The 24,433-nt window shown below is 39.9% G+C and overlaps 2 protein-coding genes across 15 annotated transcripts in view; one reads left to right on the forward strand and one right to left on the reverse strand.

Annotated features, from left to right (window-relative positions):
- LOC147651602 (uncharacterized) overlaps positions 1 to 16,409 on the reverse strand; it is a 40,417-nt gene extending 24,008 nt beyond the window's left edge. The window contains exons 1-2 of the mRNA XM_086842025.1: positions 15,985 to 16,409; positions 589 to 729 (exon numbers count right to left, since the gene is read on the reverse strand). The gene's annotated coding sequence lies outside the window, so the exon portion shown is untranslated. The remainder of the gene's footprint in view (positions 1 to 588; positions 730 to 15,984) is intronic.
- Positions 11,138 to 24,433, forward strand: part of NEK7 (NIMA related kinase 7) — a 90,968-nt gene continuing 77,672 nt past the window's right edge. For 2 of the 14 annotated variants that reach the window (XM_086842007.1, XM_086842005.1), the window contains exons 1-2: positions 17,205 to 17,770; positions 18,169 to 18,366. In XM_086842007.1, coding sequence (XP_086698133.1) covers positions 18,251 to 18,366 — 116 coding nt within the window. In that variant the 5' untranslated portion in view covers positions 17,205 to 17,770; positions 18,169 to 18,250. Of the gene's footprint in view, positions 16,688 to 16,916; positions 17,771 to 18,168; positions 18,367 to 22,463; positions 22,568 to 24,433 lie in introns of those variants that run through there. The other 12 variants (XM_086842002.1, XM_086842003.1, XM_086842011.1 and 9 more) reach the window with 10 other exon arrangements.

Consider the following 24,433-nt stretch of genomic DNA (forward strand, 5'->3'; position numbering starts at 1 on the left):
AGATCCTTTATTGCTATAATTTATTTGCATCTAGAAACTGAAGCAGGGCACTCACCATGTTGAACAGTTTATGAATGCTTAGAATTAAAACTCGGAATGCCCAGAGCTTGGAGATGTACTGCTGATTGCAGCACATCAAGGATGTGAAAAAAATATTCCCTGCCACAAAAAAACCCACCCTTGTAATAAGCAAGACAGATCCATGAGGGGAAGAGAGGAGGCAAAGTGGTTTGTGGTTGAGGCACAGAGCACAGAGCAGGTCCTTCTGTCTCCTGTCACAGCGCAGTGCCCTGGGCAGGCTGCCTCGACACATAATTAACTACTACATCTTACAGTGCCCTTGCAGAGACTGACCCAAAGAGCCTGAATTAAGTCCTTTGCTGATTCCTGTGCTGACCCAGCTTGCTTAAAACTTCTTGAGTATCTCTGTGCTATGTTCCAGCCCACCTGTTTTCCTTCTGAGAATCCATAAAGAGTTGCCTCTGTTTTGAAAAATTATTCCCAGAAGGAAGGCTTGATCTGGAGCCAAGATGGTATAAAGTTCCCTTTCTGAAGACCAGAACAGACAAGAGAAAGACAATTGCTCACCAAAGTCCTGGTAAAGACTGTGGACAGTGCTATTGATCACAAAGACTCGTGGGGATCTGGAGGACAGCCTAAGCTTCGCTGAAGGGGACTCTCCTGGCCAGGGAGATCCATCACAGGCTTCCACTGGACCATCCATCCAGGCTTCCCAAAGCAAGAGAAATACCATGGAAGAGAAACATACAGCACATAATCAAAAGATGGTTCTTAAGTACTTCCAAGCTTGTTTTTACCACACTAAAAACTATGACAATAACTACAAGAAACTGCTTCCGGAATTTATATCCTTTTCATTACAGAATTTTCAGAATTATTGTTTGGGCAGCAAACAAATATATTATGGAGGATTTTCCCCTTGGAGTTATTTTCATGTTAAAAATGCAAATGCAAGACAACACAAATGAAAATGGGAAAAACTGAGGTGTCACTGTGCTAGCTTCATTCTGGGCTTAGACTACATTTTAGCCTCTTCAATCACTTTGGAAATACACAGTTCTGATACAAAGTGACTATTATGGCTGGGCTGTTACACCAAGTTTTTCAGGTAGCCTGGAGTGCTGACAGGTATGTAAGAGTGGATTTCACAGGCAGTAAAAATCAAAATTACTTAAATCTTTAAAAGGTTTTTTAGTTAAACAGACTAAATGATAGTTTTGAGGAAGGTAAACTTGGGCCACAGATTTCAGGGTTTTTTTTCCAGTTTAAAACTCAGGAACCAGTAGCAGGAAAGATTGTTCCTCTTCATGGTAGCATGAACCTCTTTCAATCATCCTCATTTTCTGCCTTATTGAGAATTTATTTTCTATAATTTACATAACTACTTTTAATTTTAGAAATGTTTGAGAAATATGTATGTAATGTACTGTAGCTACTCCTACTTCTCATTCCCAATAGCCCGGAAACAGAGTTTGGCAACCTGCTTATGACCTATTTGCAGGTTTTTGCCAGTGGCAGCTTGAGGTTAGATGCATGGGATATTTCGTTTTGGGAAGGTGAATTGTTGAAGTCCAAATAAAAACATATGTTTAGATCTATTTCTGTGATATAAATGCAATATTTTAAATAACAAAATCCTAAATAATTTTCTATTTAGAAAATCCTAATTAATTAATTAATCCTAATTAATTTCCTTTATTCTTCAGTGATCCACATGTGGATTATTTCAGTATAGGTAGACTGGAAAAACACTCTGGAGACAAGCTCTAAGAAAGCATAAGTATTCAACTTTCCTAAGATTTGGCTCGAGCTGTTTAGTGTCTGATATGCAAAATGACAAATGGAAACAAAGACTAAAGGGAGTGCAATTGAATCCTGCTGAGATTCAGTAGGAAGATATGACTTGTGTACCACCTATTTCCTGCACAAATCCTCAAAAAGTGATAAACTGAAATTCCAGATACAATTAAACTTTACCTAAACTTTGATACAGGATGTAATTACCATACTTTGTGTATGCTGTGTACTGTCCTGGAAATCTGTAGGCTATTTTATCTGTTGGCATGATCTAGATGAATAACATAAACAAGTAACTATATTTTCTTTTTTAAAGCCCTAATGGTAGCGTTACAATTTGTTTCATATTTCTTAAATCCTCTACATGCCTGGGAAAAAAAAAAAAGTACTCTTTGATTTAACAATGACATATTAGAAACCAAAGCATGTGAAACATACTGGTGTTTTGCAAAAATAATTCTCCTGGAAGTTACTCTGTGCTTATGCTGTCGTCAGTGCTAGGAAATTATACTTTCTTCTTTGTCTATGCAATTTCTACACTGAGGTTTTATTTTCTTTCTTCTCTGCATTTTGCACTCATTTTCATATATCTGTCACTGGAGCATTAAAAAATCATAAAAAAGCTTGGTGTTATAAAAGTCCTGACAGCACATTTTCAGCTTACTTTATTTTTTTTCTTGTTCAATTCACAATCAATGTTTGGCAACATCAAAGACTGTAGAAGAAAGTTCTTTTTTTTTTTTATCTAGACATTTTATTTAGCATGTTTTTAACAACTACTTGATAGCAGCCTCCTTTCCCCCTTGTTCTCCCACTGCAACCCCCAAAATATGTCAAGTTTCTTCTAAAGAAGAACAGGAAATGACTGGGTTGTTGTCTGCAAGGTTCCTCCCAACCATACAAACTCTAGGTTGGAAAGGCACCTCCTAAGTTCGTGTTTTGGGCACTACAGCTCAAAGTGATGTCCATGTGATGACCAAACATCACATTAAAAGTAATTAGGCTTTTTCCCTGACTGTTCCTTTGGGAATAACTGGAGACTATCACGTCTCAGCAAAGAGGCCACACGGTTAACTCTGCTCTGGCTGACCAAAAGGACACAGCTGACATGTTTATATGTAGTAGGTGCAGTGTTTCTAGAAACATCTATGCATAGATCAGTCTCTGTTCTAGAAAATGAGTGAGCTCATGGAGAGGAAAAACAGAATTTGAAAAAAGTATCTGATTTAATAATGACATACAAATTTAAGAATCTGAACTCCTTTATACTTGCCTAATCTTGGGCAACACCAAGCCTTCAGTCAGGTGGGTAAGACTGTGAACCCTGCTCCTTCCTCTCCTGCTATTTCATGTGGATTACAGTGCAGGAACATGTCTCCTGTATGGATAATCAATCACTGTCCTTGTCAGGAAGACGTGCAGGAAGAAAAAGCATCCCTGTGAGTCCTCTGTTCACGTGTGCAGCCTTTTACTCTTCACAGTGGCAGAACACACTGAGGACTTGCCTGGCTGAGAGAAGAACCCAGCGGAGTTCAGAAGAGCTCTGCAAGTGTTTTCAGGGCTCAGTCAACACCTGGACAAGATGTTTTTCAGGATGCTATTCACTAGCCCCATAAGTCTTTCTAATTTGATGTTATTTGAAGTGAATTGTGTGTAAGTAATGTTAATTATGCAATAGGTTTTGAAGAATATGTTTTGATTGTACAGTGGAAATGTCAGTCCCATTAACAATCATTATTACCTGTCAGAAAGCAGAAGCAGCTTTGAATGAATGCTAATTTTTTATTCTCGTATCTGTGCAGATGCATACCAATGTTTCCTATATGTTTTGTTTATTTGTATCCTGATCATTACACCAACCTCTCTCTCTCCAAGTTTTCTCTCTTTGCCCTGAGTCTGGAATAGAAGGAAGAAGGCTCTAACTTCAGGCCTCCCGTGAGCCAGCTTGTATTGAATGTGTTTTTGACACAAAGGTTTCAGTTCTCAAAAAGTGCTTAACCTGCTGAAGTGTTTCCAAACCTTGCTCCCAGCAGTCTCTGGAATTTAGTGTCTGTGGAAATGGTTCAGGAGTATTGGAGTGGGTTTTTGGAAGAAGCATTCCAAATGGAAGAAACTTGTTCTGTTTCACTTTGTTACAGTAACAGAAAATCTGTATGAAAAGGGAATGTAGAAGGGCATTAGAGGGAACAACAATATTTCTGTTGCATCCCACATTTTTTCAAAACAGCATTATTTTATTAAAGGCTATGTACACAGTCCTTTACACTGACATTTAGGATCTACTCAGGTTGATCAGATTTTCAGCCCAAAATCGTGTCCTCCTTTCATTCTATTCTTGCAGAAGACCTAAAAGCTGAACATGAGGATGGTTCCTCCACCCCTATAATACTGTTATTAAATTACCTACGTAGCTTAAATTTGCAATAAGTATTACTGGGAGACTGGGCATTTTCTGTGCAATATTTTTTCTTCTGAATTTATGACTTGTTCTCACTTATGGGAAATACTGACAATAGAAAAGTCTTTTTCTGGGCAAATTAATGGAACCTGCTTGATTCCTCTGGGTTTCTATTCTTTGATGTTTTCTTAATTAAGGTTTGATCCATAGATCGAAACTCATCAATGATAATAATGACAATAATTACATATGTCAATCTAACATTTTTTGAATATGTAACTGGCAATCTTTATGAAATTAGATGGACTAAGGACTCATGGTTTGAACATGAGTGAACAGCAGGGGACAGTCAGTGTACCTGTATAGATTTTATTCACCAGCTTGGTGTGTAATTGAAATGACTATTTTATTAGGAAAAAGGTGAAAAGTGAGCAACACCAGGAGCAGGAAAATCAATGTTGGCTTGTTCTGACTTCCTGTAAATTGGATATTCTGGAACAAAGTTTTCATTCATACATATTTTCTTGTACTTTTTTCGGGAGAGCAGTCCATGAAGCTTCCACATTCAATTTTAGCTGTCATGTCATGCCAGCTGAAGCAGTAGTTTGTGGAGTACCTGGAACAAAACTACTATTCCATTTTTCAATTCCAAAGGAAACCCACCAGATTTCCATTTTTCCTTGCATAAGGTAGGATTAAAAGAATAAACCAGAGATGGGGGAGCTTGGCTAGCTAAAAGAAACAAAGGCACTAGGACTGGGTCTTGAGTGTGTTGGATCATTGATGGGATGAAGTTTATAGAACAAGAAATGGTATATTTCTAGATATTTAATGAGAATATTTAGTAAGAATATATATGCTCTTATTTTTGTATGCATATTTTAAAGTATTTAACTTCTAAGTGAGTTTGTATGTGTAGGTTTATCTAAAACACTGCAGATGTAGGAGCATTATGCTACATTAAATCTGCTATAAGTAAATAACAGGAACACCCTGACAGGTTCAGTTTGCTGGTAGTAAACTGGAGTGCCCTGCTCCAATGAAGTGTCATTAAATGCTGCTGTATCCCATTATCAAGATTGTGAATGGACTGTATGTATGGATTATGTGTCCTTGAAGTATCCCATAAGCTTGGAGCAAACCAAGAGTATTTTTCAGTACACTGAGTGCAAAATGCTTGTAGGAGAGTGATTAACAGTGTTCCTTAGTGAGACCACACAAAAAAGGGGGACATTACTCCCACATATAGCTTTGAGAGTCTCTAAAGCTTAGGGCAGATGCAGAGAGATGATACAAAGTTTTCAATGTTTCAGATGAGAAATGTAGAACAAATTTTTTTTTAAGAATCTAAAAGACTAGACTTCTAAACATTAAAGTACTGCCTCATTAAGCAGATGCTGTTTTTCAAAATTACAATCCAATTGCATAAGCTTCAGATCTAAAAATGACTGATGGAAGATGTGTGCTAAACATCAAATTATTGGGGTTTTTTTCCCACTGCTATATTACTTGGAGTAATTGTAGAGGAATAAATAATTAAAACAGAAAGCATGATGTTAGGTGGAAATTAAGTTTTTAAAGGAAAATTGAGGTCACAGAGAAATAAACAAAAATTTCCCTCAGCTTTAATGAGCCAAGATTTCACTTTTGCAATTTAAGGTCTTGTTTTCAGTATCCTTGACCTGAAACAGCACTTTTTATGTATTTGCTTCTGATTTGTTAATTTCTACTGTACATATAATACTTTATATATATATACACCCACAGATGCATACTCATAATGAACCCAAAACCTGTAATGTTCTGGAAGGTACATAAATCACATAAATTAAAATATGTGAATAGTGTAGTCCTCTATAAATCAGCTCCTTGATGCTATTTTGTCTTTATATACTCACACACTGGAGATCTCTGTGGATGAAATCAGGTATGTGAGGTCAATATTGCTCTCTTTAAAGTAAGTCTAGATTCATAACAGCAGTGATTCTGTAGCAGAGTTCCAGAACTCTGCTGTCATTTTAAGAATGCAGTTCTTTTCTCTATGTTCATTCAAGAATGTATATATGTTTGCAAGAAAGGTCAAAAAAATGTTTACTGCTGAAGCTGTCTTTCACTCTTAGAAAAAAAATCTGCAGTGAAACTGAGCAGTTTGCCCATTGATGCTTCATCTGATAAGCTGTTGTGAACACATTTTGAAAGAGAACATAAAATAATACCCTTACATTGGCCTTTTAATTAACTATTAATAATAAGACTGCACTGTTTTAGAGTCCAGCTAGAGTTTCTCAGTGGATGATGTGCCAGGGTGATTGCCAGCTATTACAGTGTACTCAGAGGAGCATCCTTCACCAAAAGCTTGGTGAACAGAATGACAGAAATATTTTGAATAGTATATGCACTATTAAAAAAAAAAAAAAGATTAAAATGTAGGCAGAGACTGAAGATATGCAAATTATAAGGCAGGCATTGATCTTAAACACATTATTTTATGGGTTTTTTTTTAAATGTACATTTTTTGGCAAATTAAAACCTGTTGAATGGGAGCACTCTGTTTCCTTAATGCTACATCTTCGAATAAGATCTGGCTTTATCTTAATCAGAATGACTGAGAAAAGGCAACATTTTTGCTGCTACTCTGTGGGCATGGTACAGTGGGGTTAATTTATTTATTTCCATTTCACAAAAGAAAAGGGGCTCTGATAATTGTATAAATGAATAGGGAAGCTTCTGGATTGGTTGTGTGTCTCAGTGGCTGTACAGGATTATCCTTCACATTCTGCTTCACAATGACAGTCAAACAAGCAGCCACGAGCCACCAGATAAAAAATGTATTTCTGTTTTTTGCTTAGAAAAAGAATTAAGTAATTTCCCCATGCTGTAAGAACTGTGACACTGAAAGAGAGGGGTGAATTCCATGCACCAAGACTGGTGGTAACACAGACCTTTGCAAGAAGTTATGCAAGCTAGACAACTGCAGCACAAAAGTTAGTATCATATTAATTGCAAGTGAATAATTTGAATTATTTCCTTGTCTTCTCTAGAGTGCTTGAATATTCCCAAATAAATAATGAGCTTTGAAAGATATTCATCTCCCCAAGAGAGACAAGTTTCTGTAAACTTGACTTAAAGAAGTATTGCTGCAGGCAATGAAATCTATAGAAGCAAACAAAGCCCAGGAGATAGGCTGCCTTCTGGCAGACGATTAGAAAACATTTCTTTAGCAACTTGCTACATTCTTCAAAATAATAACCACTATTATTTTTAAATGGAAATCTTTTCTGTTTGAAGTAGTACTTTAAAAAGCCTCAGGATCAGAGCACACCAGAGTAAATCTTATCACTAGTCCTGCTGAATGTGCCTGCACTAGGGCTTATAGAACAGAACCAGCCATCTGAGCTTGAACATGTGGGTTAGTTTTTTTGTTTGTTTGGGGCCTTTTGGGAGGGAAGGTGGGGTTGTATGTGGATATTTTCTATAAACTCTGGCCAATCTGGTCTCTGAACATCTGGGAGACTGCAGAGCTTTTCTCTGCCTCAGACCCTTTCGTTCAATGGTCTTTTTTATTAAAGGCCCTGCAAATGGATTTGGAGGCAAATTCTCCAAACTCTGTGGAAAACATATGAGGATCTATTGCAGCACTCTCCTACAGTGTTAACTTGAAAAGAAAACTGGATGCAACTTTTCATCTAGAATTCTATTACCATGGTACAATGCCCACCTCTAAGAAGAGCTCTAAATATGTTATATGAAAACTCCTGTTTTATTATAGGAACTAATTTCACCATACAGTGGAGAGAAAATCTGGGCATCAGAAGAGGTCAGGCTGTGGTGAAGCAAGAGGTTTTATGCATGCTGCCCTGCTAGCTCTAAGTCCACTGACAACTTCTAGTGGGTCTTACTTGGGGATTTAAAAATGTTTGTTTTCCTAATAAACCATCCAAACTTGTGAACTGGACATCTGATCTCTAAAAATGTATTTTCCTCCACCCACAAACCCTATTATGCACTTTCCACTAAACAGCTACCTACTTCCAACATTCAATGGAGTACAGGGTGAGGAATGTGCCTCTGACATGTACCATATAAGATCTACGGGCAAAATTAAGGTTTCTTCAGGCAAAACTAAAAAATAGAGGATGGCATAAAATCTAACAGTACCTAGTTACAAACACATTAAGAAATTACTTGGCAGACTGTTAACATCAGCTACTAAAATAATTATTCAACATGAGAGAAACATGTTACAATTATATTTAACATTGGTTTGTCAGAACTTTCTCATTTATTAAGTTCAGTGACAATGCCTTTAAGAATAATATGATAAAAGAGTATTGTACCATGAAATATAGCAAGAGACAGCTTTACTTTAACCAGTGATTTCTGTTTACTTTAGATGAGCCACTGCAAAGTCTTTGCTATGCTTGTTACTGATTGCAGTGATTTAAAAAGTCTTCCACTTTGGTCCTGTACTCTTGGGATAGGGAGTACGGTAACTTCAGGATTGAGTTCTAGACATCTCCTTTTGTAAATCTATTTTGAAATGAGTTATATGGGGAAACCTTCAGAAATCCTATAAAGTTTTTGATGTGAAGTCCTGAAATCTTTTTTTGTGTGAGTTTCTATTGTAGCACCAACACAGTGACACTGCTGAGCTACAGAGATGTAAGAACTTGTCCTGCACATTAGATATCACTATAAAGTAAAAGCAGAAGAATGTGCTGCAATTATAAATAACATCTTAGACATGACACAAGGGCTATGTATTTATTTTCAACACAGCAAGGAATGCAAATGAATTTCTGCTAGCAACTGGTATTCTAAAGTATTAAGTTTTCTTCCTAGATGACGTTTTCCCATTATGTCTCATTATTTCAGTCAGCATTTATGCTTTTATGCCTTTTCCTTTTTTTTGAGGAGATATTCTACCAAAAATAAATAATTAAACCACAGATGAACTGTCAAAAGGGAACATTCATATTTTAACGCAACATTAACATTTTGGTAATTAACATGGCAGTTAATGCTTTTAGCAGATGTAACAACATTAGACTTGTAAATTTTAATTAAAGTTAATAGTTCACGATAGCTGTAGGGATCAGGCATCCTCTCTGGATACTGAAAACATGTCTAATGTGATTAGAAATACTAATTGAAGAAAAAAGGACTGCTATAGTAATGACTGTATTTCTTTATCCTACTAAATTATTACAAACCTGCAGGAACTTTTAAAAATATATTTGTAGGAAAAAGCTTGAAGAGTCAAACGCTTCCCTTGAAGAAATTGAAAGAGGTCAAAAGAACATTGCAGACATTTCCTGTGTGTTAGAAGATGGAAAATCATTAATTGAAAGCCATTGCTCCTTCCGTATCCTCCTGAGATCATATTCCCAAGAAATACTATAAAGTTATTTGGTTACATTTCACAACCTTTTTGGATTTAATTAGGAACTAATGTGTTAGTTTTAATTCCCTCAGAGGCTTTGAATTCCAAAAGCAGGCAGGGAAACAGGACTGGCACTGGGAACTATGACTCAAGTGGACATCTCTTGGTTTTAGTGCAAGTTAAGAGATTGGTAGTGAGTCTTTTTCATGGCCTGCTGATACATGAAACATTTTAATAAGCACAGGGAAAGGATTAGTTTTATTAAGGGTAATTACAAACTGCTAGCCACTTATAAAATGCACCCCCACTTTATTGTAAAATGCCAACAATATTTATTTCACTTGTTCTGTGCATTTTTCTTGTCCCAAGTTGGCTCTAAAGTCAGTAGAAAAATTCTATAGTCCTCATTCTAGCAAAATTGCCACTGAAAATCATGTTCTAAGGTTTCAGCTAATAAAGGCTGAACGCTGGAACTAAGTTTGCTTTTTTTGACTGACAATAGTTATTTTTAGGATAAATGCAGTTATTCCCCACTCATGCCGTTAGCTCCATTTCTGTCAACACCCTTCCAACGTCTCCATAAATTATTATTCATTTGCATTGCAGCACAGGCAGAGGCTCCATTCTACCAGGCAAAGTGCAAAGACATGGTGAAAGACAATTCTTGTTTGGAAGAATTGCACTCTAACCAGTTGTGACACAGGCTGAGAGAAAGGATGCTAACAGCAAATGCTAGTTTATCTTCATTTTGTTTCTATCTGAAAGGCTGGAACAAGAGTTTAGGAAAATTGGTCAAGTTTATATGGAAAGAATGAATAAAGTGATTTGAATTAAATTTGTCACGTAACGATGGAATTGAGAGCATATTGGTCAAAGTCATATGACAAAGTGCCTATGTGCCATGTCTGTACTTTTTTGTCTTGTGACAGGACAAAATGTAAACTCTAAATGGTGTTTAACTAATCATGAGCCTCAGGCTGCCTTTCTCCAAAGGTATACATTCTATTGACTTCAGGTAAGAAGACCCAAACTGTGTATTTAGAATAGCTGCAAGGTGCATATGTGTGTGGATAACACAATACATCTGAATATGCACCTCCACGAGGTCTATGGCTTCATTGACTTGTGTGCTAAATAGACAAAAATGCATTTATCTTACCTATCACTTTCCCCTAAAAAATTCCAATATTTAACAAAATTCTAAATTTTACCTGCGTTACTATGTAACATAAGGTGCTTCTATGGACACCCCAGAGTTTCAACACTGGGGGTACAATGATGTGGATGTCTGATTTATCCAGGGATTCAGTCAGGTGGGAGAGGAAAATGGTATGGTTAAAAGTTTCAGTAATTTTTTTAGACACCACATCCTCATTTCCAAGGCACCACTGAAGCCAATGGGATTCTGCATATGGATCCATATGCATGGATATTTACATTTTTGTTTTGCAGTATTATAGTAATAATGTCTCCAGCATAACACAATTGCTAGCAGCTATAACTTACTGAAGGAAGGGATAAACTTGACTAAATTTTCTTTTTTCTTTGTTAAAATTCTCAGATCCAACAGCTAAGGCCCACGTCTTCAGCTGTGTAAATCAGCATGACTCCACTGAAGCCAGAGCAGCTACGCCAACTTACACTGGGTAAGAGTCTGAACTTCAGTGACACCAGAGACGCAGTTTACAGGTTTTATTGCCAAGTACATGTTTATAGACTTGAAGGCAGTTTCTAATCCTGTGTCATAAAGTAAACACTATCACCTTGGACAAACAGACAGAACAATTGTTTGGAAGCTGAAAGTCTTACCCACTTCTTTTAAGAGTTTCTTTTAGATGAATACGTTTCTGTGGAAGAACTTCATGCATGAAGGACCATTACCAGACAGAAGTTAGATAGCTTCTACCATTGGCAAAATAAACTAATATTCAGATTCTGGCATTCAGAGCAGGGTAATCAGCTTAGGAGGTGAAAAATCAAAAAATATATAAAGGGAATTCCTTGCCATCACTGATTAGTCACATAGTTTATTGCACATTGTTACTGAAACTGTTACATTTGTAATGTTTAAAATGGTTGGACCTTTAGATAACTGTAAAGGATGACTTAGAAAAAAAACCCCAACAAATCTTGAGAAGAAAAGTTTGGGGTTTATGATAAATACTTGTTAAGCAGAAGGAACAGAGATAAGGCATAATGCAAATGTGTATGTCTGTTGCTGGTTCTTGAACAGTCATTGCCCTCATGTGTGAATGGTAGAACTATTCCTAAACTGCATTTGAACAAGCTGGGTACTCTATTACTGACATTGCTAAAATGAAGGGGCATAGTTCTGCCCTCAGAGAACGTGGGGGCATTCTGAGGGAAGATGTGGATAGACTGGGATATAAGAAACCTGAAGCCTGCTCAACAGGCTGCAGTGGACTGGGAGTCTGAAAAGACAGATCAGCCTGTGCTCAATTAACCTGCACCAAAATGTAGTTTTATTTATTACCAGTAAGGTAGGTTAGGCTAACTGTGCTCACTACAGGAAATATACAAATATTTTCTTCCTTCAGTTAAACAATAACACATGTATAACGATAATACATCAAAATAGCAGTGTGCTAGAGCAAAGAAATATATTGAAAAAAACACCTGTATTTAACTGTGGTTATGTATATAGAACCAAATTTTAGGAAAAAGTATTGCACAGCACTCAATATTGCTCAGTACTGATCCTTTCTTTGTATTGCAATGCAGCTTAATTTCTTTCAGCAATTTTAGTGAAGATTTGTTGAGAAGTTTTACTGAAATACAGGAATCTCCTATTATCCAAGCTCCCTGTTTCCACATACATTTTCCAAAAACTCTCACAGGTTTCTGTGGTATAAAGGGTTTCCCTGTAGGAACCTCTCATAATATCCACATAAGCAAACAGATTTTCTATACTGCAGGCTTCCTGCTTCTGATGTGTTTGGAAGAGGTTTTACAATACAGTTTTATACCATTACTAACATTTTCCTTCAAATGCTTTTGGTCTGCCTTTTACAGTTTTACATGCAGCTTGCCAGAAGTTTTGCTATTTTCTGTTTTTCCCATCCAAACACCCTTTTTTTAGGAGTTCCTTTTCCTTTTTAATAATATCTTTTACTCTCATGTAGAGCTCTGCTAGTCTTTTGGAGAACCTCTAACTGGCTTTGACAGATGATAGATACTCAGAAACTCTAATACAGCTAATTTCATCGTAATTTACTTTTAACAAACTTCCTTGATTTTATGTAATCCTCTTTTCAACATTCACTGTTTCTATGGTAAGTTTACTTGGCCTTCTCACTTCTACAAGGTTTTTGAATTTGAATATACTATGAGCAAAATTCTAAAACCTTTCTTTGATACAGAAATTCAGAAGAAGGCCTGGTGCCCTGCTTGATACAAACCAGGAGTTCTCCAAGCTCTCCTGGATTGCTCCATTTAATGATTTATGTTGTCTAAAAGCTTGAGTTCTGCATAAAGCCCTATAATAATATTTATCCAGTGCAAATATAATGGAGATCTCTTTACTCCTGCCTTCACAGCCTTTCTCGTTTCCCCATCCATGTCACAGGCAGCTATACTAGCCTTTGTGCTGTTAGTAACAAAGAACCAGGAGAGAAGGAGACTTTTCAGGCTTCAAGGACTTAGGGCAGAGCAGTTGCTCCTTTTGATTAATTTCCTGTATTTTATTGATTTGAAGAACCTGAAGAATTGTTAACCAGTGAGCTGTTATGTTATGCTCCTATCTCTGTGACCTCGAAGATGACATCTATCCCCATCCTCCACTATCCTAGTGAGCTTTTCTGCCTGGAAGTTTTAAAGTTTTCAAATCTATTTTTCCCAAGTCTTCAGTTTATTCTGTTAATGAACATCTCAAGAGTCTCCAGCTGTAGAGAGCCCTGGATAACAGTGGAAGCAAGTTAGGAACCATCCAGGGAGTTGGGCTAAATGTTTGAATTCCTGATTGATTTTCATGTTGTTACCTAACATTGCTTTCAAGTCTAACAGCTTAGTCCTGACAAAGGACACTGTTTTCAGGGACAATCCAAGTATCACACTGCCATTCCAAATAATATACTTGGTCATCATTTGATATTTTTTATATTCTTGAACCCTGATTATATTTATAGGTTATGTATAGTCACAGATTTCAATGATCAGAAAAAGACTGGTGCAGCTTTCTTAAATCAATGCTGAAATGTAAATAGATTGATAATAGCCTGGCTAATGAAGCATAGCATCCACTGACAAATAGTGAGGTCCTTGTTCCTTCTGTCTCTGGCTTGGCTCAATTCCAGGTGTAAAGCATTTGCTGCCAACACCTTCAGAAGTTGGTAAGATTTAGGGATCAAGCCATGTTCTCCCTCACATATCCCTAATTCCAGCATGTCTCTGTCCATTTTCTCTAATCATTTGCTAGCTGGTTAGGCAGCGTCCCCTCTGGCTTCTGAGAGAAGCATTTGCCAGAGATAAGCCTGCTCCTTAACAATCCCTAAGGCTACTGGATCTTCTGGAGCCTCTTCTGCCTTTCTGATTCTGTTTGAAATAAAGTCTCCATTACAAGGAATATTAGACAAATTTATTTAACTGTAAATGTGCACTGAAAAGCAAAGGAAAACATCCTATATATAAACATTTGTACAACCCAGGTCTGAAGAGGATCTTCTGTGGAAGATGCGTCACTTTGCAAATTTTAAATTAACAGGGACAGTGTAGTTACATTTATATGAAAGCCTGTTTGCCTGGCTGTAATGATGAACTAATTAACTATAGAATACTCCTCATTTTTAGGTTCTCTGACTCCCAAGCACCAAGAACAAAATAGAAACAACCATGTTCTAAGAAGGATAAGGTTGTAATGCAGGAAAGAGAAGATGCTTCATCAACTGGTAGTATAAAGCTAAAGTAGCCATTGGATTCAGGTGACTAAAGAGAGAAGTCAAAATATTATGGAACCGTACAGTGAAATAACAGCATGGAGAAAATCAAAGAAAAAGAAGGAAAGTGAAAGAGCTGTGAGTATAAAAATAGGATAAAAGAAAAAAAAATCAAATACAACCAGATTAAACAAAGGAAGACAATGAGAAACCTACCATAAAAAAAAAGGCAAGTAAGCCCTGTGTATTCTCTTTTTATGCATGAATGTAGAGAAACCTTCAAATGCTACCTAAGCCTAGGTTGTGAATTGCTCATTTTCTATCTAAGAAGAGTTTAGAAAATAGCAATAGCTGGGTATTATAGTACTATTGTCTTTACCTGGGAAAACATGAGACTCATGCATTTTATGGTCAGCTACATATCAATAACAATCTCTCCTTTCTCCATCAGAGGTTTTGCAAATAGGTGACTACCTCACACAAGCCCATTTCTGGTTGAGGCTGAAGAGATTTTTGGAGATGGGAAAGTCAGTGGAATTGCCGATTGTAATCCTTTAAAGTAAGTTCTTAACATTGTACAGCAGATGTATCAAGTTTTCACTCTTTGGTGTGTGTGGACAAGAAAACGAGCCAGGGAATTCTTTTTCAAGGAACTGCATTTGCAAGATTGTTTATCCACAAAAAAAAATTCAAAAAATTCTCTTAATCACGATTCCAATTAATTCTTTTGGACTACCCTAAAGAAATACAAAATGCACATCAAAGGGGAAGGTCATAGGGAATGTCTGATTCCACAGACTGGGTTGTCATCTTGTCACTGTATTTGGCCAATAGCATTGAATACCCTGATGCTAATACAGAGGAAATGTGCAGAATGATTAACAAATCAGAGAAAGTAGAGCCAAGAAAAATAATTTCCTTTCAAATTTCATTAGACTTTGTACCGTTGGAGACATTGCAGATGTCTCAAAGCTGAAAAATTTGCCTCAAAAACAGATATAATTTTGTACACAGGGAAGTGAATAGACTTTTTCCAAACACACCAGCACATTTCCTACTTCTTTTGCAAGGCTTAAATCAAGTATCACTTTACCTGTTACAAGGGAAAAACTGCAGCAAAGCCTCCAACCTTTATGAGAACTTAAGTTTTCCTTTGGAAAAATCAAGTACATCTGATTCAAGACAATTTTAAATTACTAATTTATCTTTTAAAAATTACTAGACTGCCTTTTACAGAGGGATTCTACACCTGAGGAAAAAAGTATTTGATCACAGTAATCCATAACAGTACTGGGGAAACTGGTCAGCTTTCATACTTTTCCCCCATCATTGGTTCTTCAGGCTTCTTTTCTGTGTAGTAATTACCTTTGCCTGTATTGAAGCAGGGCAAACTTTCAGGAACCTGAAAAACAGTAGTATTCTGGAATTCTGTATTTTTTATCTGCTTTAACCCGGTGCTATTGCAAAGCAGAAGCTGGTGGAACAGGACTCACCACGAGCCTGGTCTTTTTTGCTCCCGTCACTTTTATTTCTCCCAGTATAGCAAAAGGGAGTTTGTGTCACTTCCAGCTGACGTGTTCAGTTAACTCCGAACACCTCGCAGACTGAGTACAAAATGAACAAATCTGACATGCCGCGTTTTCAAAGGTGGCAGGGCCCAAGCCTCGGAGCAGTGCTGTTCAGAGCAGAAGGGCCAGTCCCTGCTCCAGAGGCCGGAGCTGCTGTTGTTCGCACGGCGCTTCCCGTGCCCTCTGCGTTACCTCGGTGCCCGGGCCCCGCTGTGCTCCATGGCACCAACAAGCTGGGACGGGCACTCCCTGTCTCACCGCACTCACAGCCCGGGCCGTTTCCAGAGCAGCCGCGAGCTCCCCGCGCACAGCCAGACCCTGCCGGCCGCGGCCGCCCCGGCGGGCACCGCGCCTCCGACCGGGCGGGGCAGTGGGGCGAGGCGGGGCCCAGCGGCCGCCCCGCCCCAGCCTCGGGGATGCCGGGATGTTTACGGTCCTGGCAGGAGCGGCGGGGGGCGGAGTGCAGGTCGGGGCTGCCGCCGGTGGCCGCGCAGCCCGCCAGGAGCCCCGCTAGGCTCCCGCCGCCGCTGCCGGCACGGCCCCGGGCTCGAGGCGCAGGAGAAGCCGGGGAGGAGCGGCGGCCGGTCCCGGTCTCCCGCGCCAGGAGCAGGCGGAGCCAGGCTGCCGGGTAAGCGGGGCGGCGGTGTGGCTGCTGGCGGCGGCGGGGCCGGGGGTTCCCGGGGTTCGAGCCGGCGCTGCCGGGGCGCTCCCCCCGCCGAGGGGGCTGCCGGCGGTCCCGCCTCCCGCCGCCGCCCATTGGCCGCGGGGCTGCGGCGCGCGGCTCCATTGGCCGCGGCGGCTGCCGCTCCGCCCGCCGCACGGGGAGGGAGTGGCGCGGAGCGAGAAAGTTTGTGCGCGGCGCTGGGCTGGGATGGCCGCGCCGCGGGGCGGGATGGCCGCGGGCTGCGCCGCGCCCGGGGCACCGGCACCTGCCCCACGGCCGGAGAGGCGCCGAGCCGCCGCGTGCCGACAGGGCAAGCGGCCCGCGGAGCGCTGCGGTGGCGTTTCGCCCGGTGGCGGCTGTCGCGCTACCTCCGCTAAAGGAGCGGGCGGCCGGGGTCCCTGCCCGGCCACCTCGTCACCTCCGGCCTCAGCCTGCCTGCGGCCCCAGCCTGCCTGCGGGCCGGGCCGCCCCCCGTGCCTCTGCCGCGTCGGGCTCCTTGCGTGCCTGCCGCAGGCGGAGCTGCTTCCCGTGGTGTTCCTCGTCGTTTGCCCCTGGTTTCCTACAGACTCCCGTGTCCTCTTCTCGCTTGGGGGTGGGTGTCGGGCAGATGCTCCCGGGACAGCCCAGCGTGGGAGTTTCACACGGTAGCGGGTGAAAAACACCGTCACCGAGAGCCGCGGCCCTGCGGCTGTGAGGGGCGGGCAGCCCCGTCCCGGCGGGTCCGGCGGCCTCGACCCCGGGGCTCCTCCCGCGGCCGCCGCGTCCTCCCGCCCAGCCCCGGGGTGCGGGGTTCGGCCGCGAGGCTGGGGAGAGCTGGGGCCTGGTGGGACACGCTGGAAGTGAGGCATGCTCCGTCTGGGGAGTGAGTGGCCCCTCCTTCACCTCACCGAGCATCCAGGCTCGGACATCCCAGTACCGACTTCCTTTCGGTGTCTGTGCGAACTGAACCTGCGTGGTTTCATGGTTCAGAGGTTCAGAACGCTGTTCTTCGAGTGCAGTGTGCTTTGATTTGCTCTGCATTTTGTGAGGTGCATCACTATTGGAAAGGTAACACCAAAGATAATAACCCTACTATCGATAAAAGATGATATGGGGATGTGTGGTCATTAATCATACAATTATTTAATTTTTCATATTAGAGAAGAACTTTCTAAATGGTTTTTTTCCCTTTTTGTACCAACTGAATGGTAACTTTTGTCGCCTTTTGTAGTGATACAGGTGTTTTTTCAGATTGCAGTGTCATCACTTCTCAGCAAAGGTTGCATGCATGCACAGTAATTTCATAGAATAGACTGGATATATTTCCTAAATAAAGTTGTATTGCAAGCCTGAGATGTAGAAATTGCATAAGATACACACTTTGTATTATTAGATCAGATGGTTAGATTCACAGATTGGCTAAATAAGGAAGAATGAAATTTAAAAGTTGGTTGTTTTTTTTCCAGGCTGTTTAAGAGCGAACTCAAGTGTTGCAGTGTTGTAGAAATGTTGTTATTTGAACTGTGAACTTGCACTGTCTTGAGAGAGATGAAGTGCAGTGGAAAACAGTCATTAATTCATGGCCTATGGAAAACACAGAGGAAGGAAAACTGTGTTGTGTTGAGGAAAGAGGGAAACTTACAAGCAAGTCTGTCAGCTTTAAAGTAAGAACTTAAAGCCATGTTTGTTATTTTTAAATTTTTTGGTACTGGAAGGAAGAATAATATTAAGAGCACTTGTTCTTTAATTTCAAACCATGAAGACACTATATTTAGAAGTGTTTGGATAGATGGCTTGTCAAAGCATCTTAGAGATTGTTCACTGCCTTTGCCATAGATATCTTGTATTCAACATACCAGTCATTGCAGTAAAAAAATAAAATTTGAGAACAAATCAAGCAATTTTATTCAACCAAAAATCTTTTTTTGGTGGACTTATCACAGCATCTTCCAAGGTCTACAGGAATTAAATAAGTAGATTCCCATCCTCACCCTGGAAGCTTGCTTCAAAAGAAGGAAAAAATGTAACATTTTAGAGTTCATTGGAAGGTCTGTGAGCCAATGAGTAAGTCAGATGAAAAATAGAGTTCAGGAAGTCAGTTGCTCGTTTTCCTGTGACCTGTGGTACCTTCTGAATTGTAAGACAGAGCCATACAAGCCCCTCTGTGCCTTTATTTTTTTTGTGGACGAGTTAAGCTCAGTTGCACAAAACATAGTCCTGTGTACTTGTGTGGAGAGACAATTTGCTGAGGCCGTTTGTTCATAAACACCCCCCCTCCATGTTTAATAAACTTAGTGCAGTGCTCTCTGCATTTATACTGATGCTAAATTCAGCTTATCACTATCAGTGCTTTGCTGCCTTCTGAAGTTTGATAATTTTTCCAAACATCTGTGCTGGATCCTTGGTTGAGCTCATTTTACATTGCAAAGTCCCCTAGGAAAAGTCCAAGTGAACTAACTTCTTCTCTTCCTCCAAGGGAGTTTTTTGGTTATCTGGTGTTTATACCAAAATGCCTCCTGATTCCCAGGGAGTAGGATTTAGGAGAAGACAGGATTATCCTATGAAGGTTAATAATATGGACAGTTTTAGGAGTTAAATGACTAATTTCCAGAGAATTTGTTCAGTTTTTCTGCATTCCATGTGCTTTGCAAGAGAGTTGAAAATAACTGACCAAAATACCAAAGTGGTGATAAGGGCAACCTTTAGAACACTGATTTGCTGTATTTATCACCATTTGACTTCCCTGGCTGCATGGGAAGGAACTGAGCCCTCGACTGAAGTACATAATCTAACTTTGTGTTTCCTTAATAAGTATTAAAGTAATTCTTCTTGTCAGATTAGTTAAAAAACTGCAGAGAAAGAATGCTGTAAAAGTGAGTTGCTTATTTGGTGAAGAGACTCCTGTGCATTTGTTCCAGGCATGTAAAACATACCTGTGGTTCAGTTGTGATTTTTGTAGGTAGAAAATACACAGTATTTCAAGTGCCATTGTAACCGGTTGGGCTTAAAGCACCTATTTATGCAAGGAAATTTGTTATAAAATATTAAACAACTCATTAAAAAGAGGGGTTTGTAAGAAAATGCTGTGAACAATTATATTAAAACCTGATTGTGCATAGTTAATCTTGTGATATTAGTGACTTGTTTTGGATTATAAGTGACAAAGTAAATAGACTGTTTGCATCATGTGGCATTTCGTAATCTGCATTCAGGCCTCTTCAAGCTGCTTGGAATGATTTATATCAAAGTTATTGCTGTCTTATTTAATAGATGTATTTATGTTGGACCAGATTAATTACTTTACAATGTCATAAAAGTTCATGTAGAGTTTGTAGATTAGTTTGTTGCTGAAGCACCTGGGAGATATTTGAATTAGGTGCTGTGAAGTGTTGATGAACCAGTCTTTCTCAGTTCATTTCAATTTTCTGTGTTAGAATACAGAATTTACAAAATTACTGATTCTTTGGTAGCTGGAAGGCAAAAGTATCACAGGTGAACTAAAAATTACTTCTAAAAATAGGTAAAAACTGGTGGTGGGAAAACACATAGCCTTCTGCCCTGTAGAGGCCCTTCTTCTGTACCCTTTTTGTCCTCATCTGAGAGCAAATCCAAAAAAGGAGTTGTCTTTGCAGCAGTGAACTTCCAGTCCTTGCCGTGACTGAAATTCAGAACTGTGTGTTGGGTATGTGGGCTGTGTGTGAACTTTACAGGGAGCAGCAGGACTCGAGGAGCAGCCTGCAGACAGAGTGCCAAATGTACAGCTGGTCATTGAGGGTGCTCCACAACCACGCATGGATCTTGCAACTTTAGACAGTGGTGGTTTAATGTAAAACATAGAAACAGCTGCACACTTGAGTGTTGGTTTGTCTCTGAAGTGAGTGTGCTGGCTGCTGCCTGCCTTGCTTCTGGACCCGGGGATCCTGGGTTACGCACTGCTTTCAGCAGTCAAGGGGAATGCTGCTCAGAGGTTCACAGAAAGCCTATTAAACATGGCTGGTGTTTCTTTTCTAATTCTTTATCGTGCTTCATTCATTTTACTTTGGGCTAGCAGATTTTAAACTATGTATAACAGATAAAATTTTTCAGCTTGAGAATGTGCATCTAACATCTGCAACAGGATGTCCTGCACTGCTTTCTAAGATTCTGAGACATTTTTTTGAGGAGTGTGTGGAATTTATTGTTGAATGTGTTCTGCTTCACCTGTAGCAACACAGACATTGTCAGCCAGACTTGTTGCACAGTTGTGTCCACCCAGCCTTCTAATTGGGAAGTATTTTCCCTGTGCTTAGCCATAATGGGTTAATCTGACAGTCTTTTCATTTGTCTTGTGTTTTTAACTCTTGTGTGAATATCAGCTGTTCACACTTTCAGTAAAATCTCTTCAGCATCTCTTTATGAATAATTTGCTTTTATAGATGCATTTAAAGTTATGCTTACATTAGGACTATATCTATGTGTGAGGTTTTGTGCCTGTAAGAGTTTCTAAATAATATTTTAGTTTCCATTATCTGAAAATCTTAGTTTTTTGGGGGTTTTTTCCCTTTTCTTTTCCTTTTTGCAGTTAAACTTGTTATCCTCATTTATCTCCTTCCATTTATTTTGTTTCCTATTTCTACTTTCCCATACAGTATTTTGCTGACAAAACTCTTGAGTTGGTATTGAGCCAGTTGCATTCTCTCTGTTCTGGCACTTCACTTGCTATTGCAGCTTTTTTAAGTGCTTGTTCACCTCCGTACTGAGGATGAAGCACAGTTAAATGTGGTGAGCAAACTTACTAGCACAATGTTGCCAGAGAGAAGATGTTCTGTTTCTCCTACAGTGCCTTTCCTACATCTCCCATCCCTGAACTTCTCCATCTTACTTTTTTGTCTGGTGTTCAGCAGAGTCCCCCACATTCTGCTTTCTGCTTGAGGAGCCAAAGCCCAGCTGTATCAGGGAGTTGGATCAGCTTCGCAACAGGACCAGAGAGTTCAAGATGGCAGTGTGGGATCATGTGGCAGAGAAAGTGAGAAAGATCTTTGGTGTTACTGAGCCATTAGATTGGCTTGTGTAATTTCAGGTTAGAGATGTAATTTGGCAGTAGAGTCAGCTGATCCAACTTAGCTGGGGCTAGAGCACTCCTGTGTCTTCCCCTCTGCTATCTCGGTTCTGTCCTTGTGTCTGCAATGGTATGATTCCTGGAACTGAACTGGGAAAAAGTAGCTTTCTCAAGGTTAGTTTTCAGCTAGTTTCACTTTGTTTACCGGGAGTCTGGGTAGCTACAGCAGCCCCACTGGAAGAAAGGGGGTTTGCCAGTCCTGGCTGAAGGCAAGGGAAAGCAGCAGCATCACATCATCTGTTCACACTGTCTTAGAACTGCTCACTTACAGACACAGGAGCACAGCCTGGTGTGCTGTGGGCTGAGGGTTTGCTTTCTTGATGGTATCAGGGTTAAATACAGAGCATTGTTCCTTGCAATACTTTTCACTGTGACATTATTATGATCTACCTATGCCCTTTATAACTGGCTATTGAGTATGAAGAAATGAGTTATCAAATTTCTTTCAGATGAGTAAAAACTAAATGAAAAATGTAGAAGCTTGCTGCTCAGCAGTGTCAGTTCTTGTTTCTTTTTCAGTTCGTAAGAAATAACAACAGTTCGATAGAGGGCAAGTCAGTGCATGTATAACCCTTTGGGAGCACCTTGCAAGATAAGCTATCTACTTGAGTGATATAATTGAAATGGAGAGGGAGAAGTAAACTAAATTTTTTAATTGTGCAGATGAAGAGAAATGGAAGCGAACTTGTGAAGCAGGAGAGCTTTGACTTTCATCTTCCAGTCAGACAGCACTGACAGACCAAACTCTTCGTAGCTGGGGAATGACAGTGAGTGACATGTGTGTTTTCAGGGTTGGAGTGAAAATAAGCCTGGTAAGTCAGGCCAAATGGATGAGAAAATTGCGTACGATCTGTTAGTGTATTCCCTTCCCTTACTGTCTTCCAAATGGGTTATTTGTGTGTGGCTGCTCCTGCTCTTGCTAAAACCAACTTTTACCCCAGATTAACTGTCTTTTTTTGACTGGTTTGATTGGACTGCCCATGAGTAGGGAAGCTGGACATAGATTTACTGAAAAATGCAGTTTTTGCAATTAGGTAGTTAATATCTACCTGTAGTTTTAAAAACTTCTGGGAATTTGTATTGTTCAGAATCTAGGCTGTCCTTACAGAGGGGAGGAGTGTCTTGGCATGCTATGGAGACTGTAGATCTGGCTTTTAGAAACTGCTTCTAAAAATAAATCTAATCTTTCTTGAATATAGATGTATATGGATCTATACTGAATCACTTTCAGTACTTCAAAAGATGCATATACAGCTTCTCTCTGGCATATACAGCTTCTCTCTGATGTGAGTGCTTCTGCAGAGAATCCACAAATGGTTTTTCCACACTTTAGAAGACATTTTGGGTTTTTTGGACAATGTAAAGCAAATATTTGCTATTAGCTGACAGTGGTAAAATGAAATATTCTGTGTACATACACATGTAAGTATAGATACATATTCTGTGTGTACAGACATGTGGACATATATATCTTAATATGCATTTATATAATGTTTATATATGTATGTATACTAACAGGGACACATGACATTTTATTGTGATAATGGTTAACTTGGTCTTCCAGTATGAGTCTGCTTTGTCCCTGTCAGTTAGTCTTGGCAGACTAACTTCAAGTGAGTGTCATCTTAAATGCATTTTGCATTATTAATGCATGCATATAAAAATATATGTAGATATAAACATTATGAAATGCAGCCTGCCCCTGGGTTGCCAGCATTGAATGGGTGCTGAAGAGTGTTATCAGTGTTGATGAACCGACAAAATGTGGGCTGAGTTTGACCACCAAGCCAACTCCCTCCAGTGACCAAGTTTTTGCCTTCAAGAGGTAAAGAATGACTTAAGACAGTCTGCCTTATAAACCAGGTCTGTGGCTGTTTTTAACCCTGCTCACATTAAGCTGAAGAGCCAAGCTGTTACTGCTGGGTCTGAAATTTGTCTCCTCCCACAAGGTCTGTGGCTTTGGAGCTGGGAGGACATGCCAATGTGACTCCAGGTGATAGGGAGCAGTGCTGGGATCAGGCCGGCACGCTTGGGCTCCCTGGCACGCTCTGCTGGGGTTAGCGCTGGTGGGGTGGGCTGCGGAATTGTGTCTTGGGTATTCAGGAAGGCACTTGGAAATGTAAACCCTTGTTTTCACAGTACTTGGCTTTTTTAGGTTCAGCTGGGGTGACTGAATGTTCTACCTACGTTTAAACTGTGCTTTTGGGTAGCTGAGACTCAACATGTGATACAAGCAAATAGGAATATATATATATATTTCTTTAGCCTGTGTTCTTACATGGAAACATAATATCGATATGTGTTGTTGGGTTTTCCCCCCCACCCATCATCTGAGGCTGATTCTTGTCTTTAAATTTAGTAGAAATGAAAAGTTTATTGATCTAAAATTTTTCATTTTAGATTCATGTTAGACACTGAAGAATCTAAGTTTACACAAAATTTACAAGAAAATTATTTACAATAAATAGTTGTTTCTGAAGAGTGTTGTCTCTAACTAACTAAAATAATGGTTATACTAAAAACTGAAAATACCTGCCTTAATTGGTGGTGTAATCCAGAAGTAAACAAAGTACATTCCATCCTTTGAGAGCAGCCAAATTGACTGTGTCCCTGATCAGCACATCCTGAGCCAG

Source organism: Cyanistes caeruleus, chromosome 9 (assembly GCF_971803275.1).
Source record: "Cyanistes caeruleus chromosome 9, bCyaCae1.hap1.1, whole genome shotgun sequence".
NCBI classification, from domain to species: Eukaryota; Metazoa; Chordata; class Aves; order Passeriformes; family Paridae; genus Cyanistes; species Cyanistes caeruleus.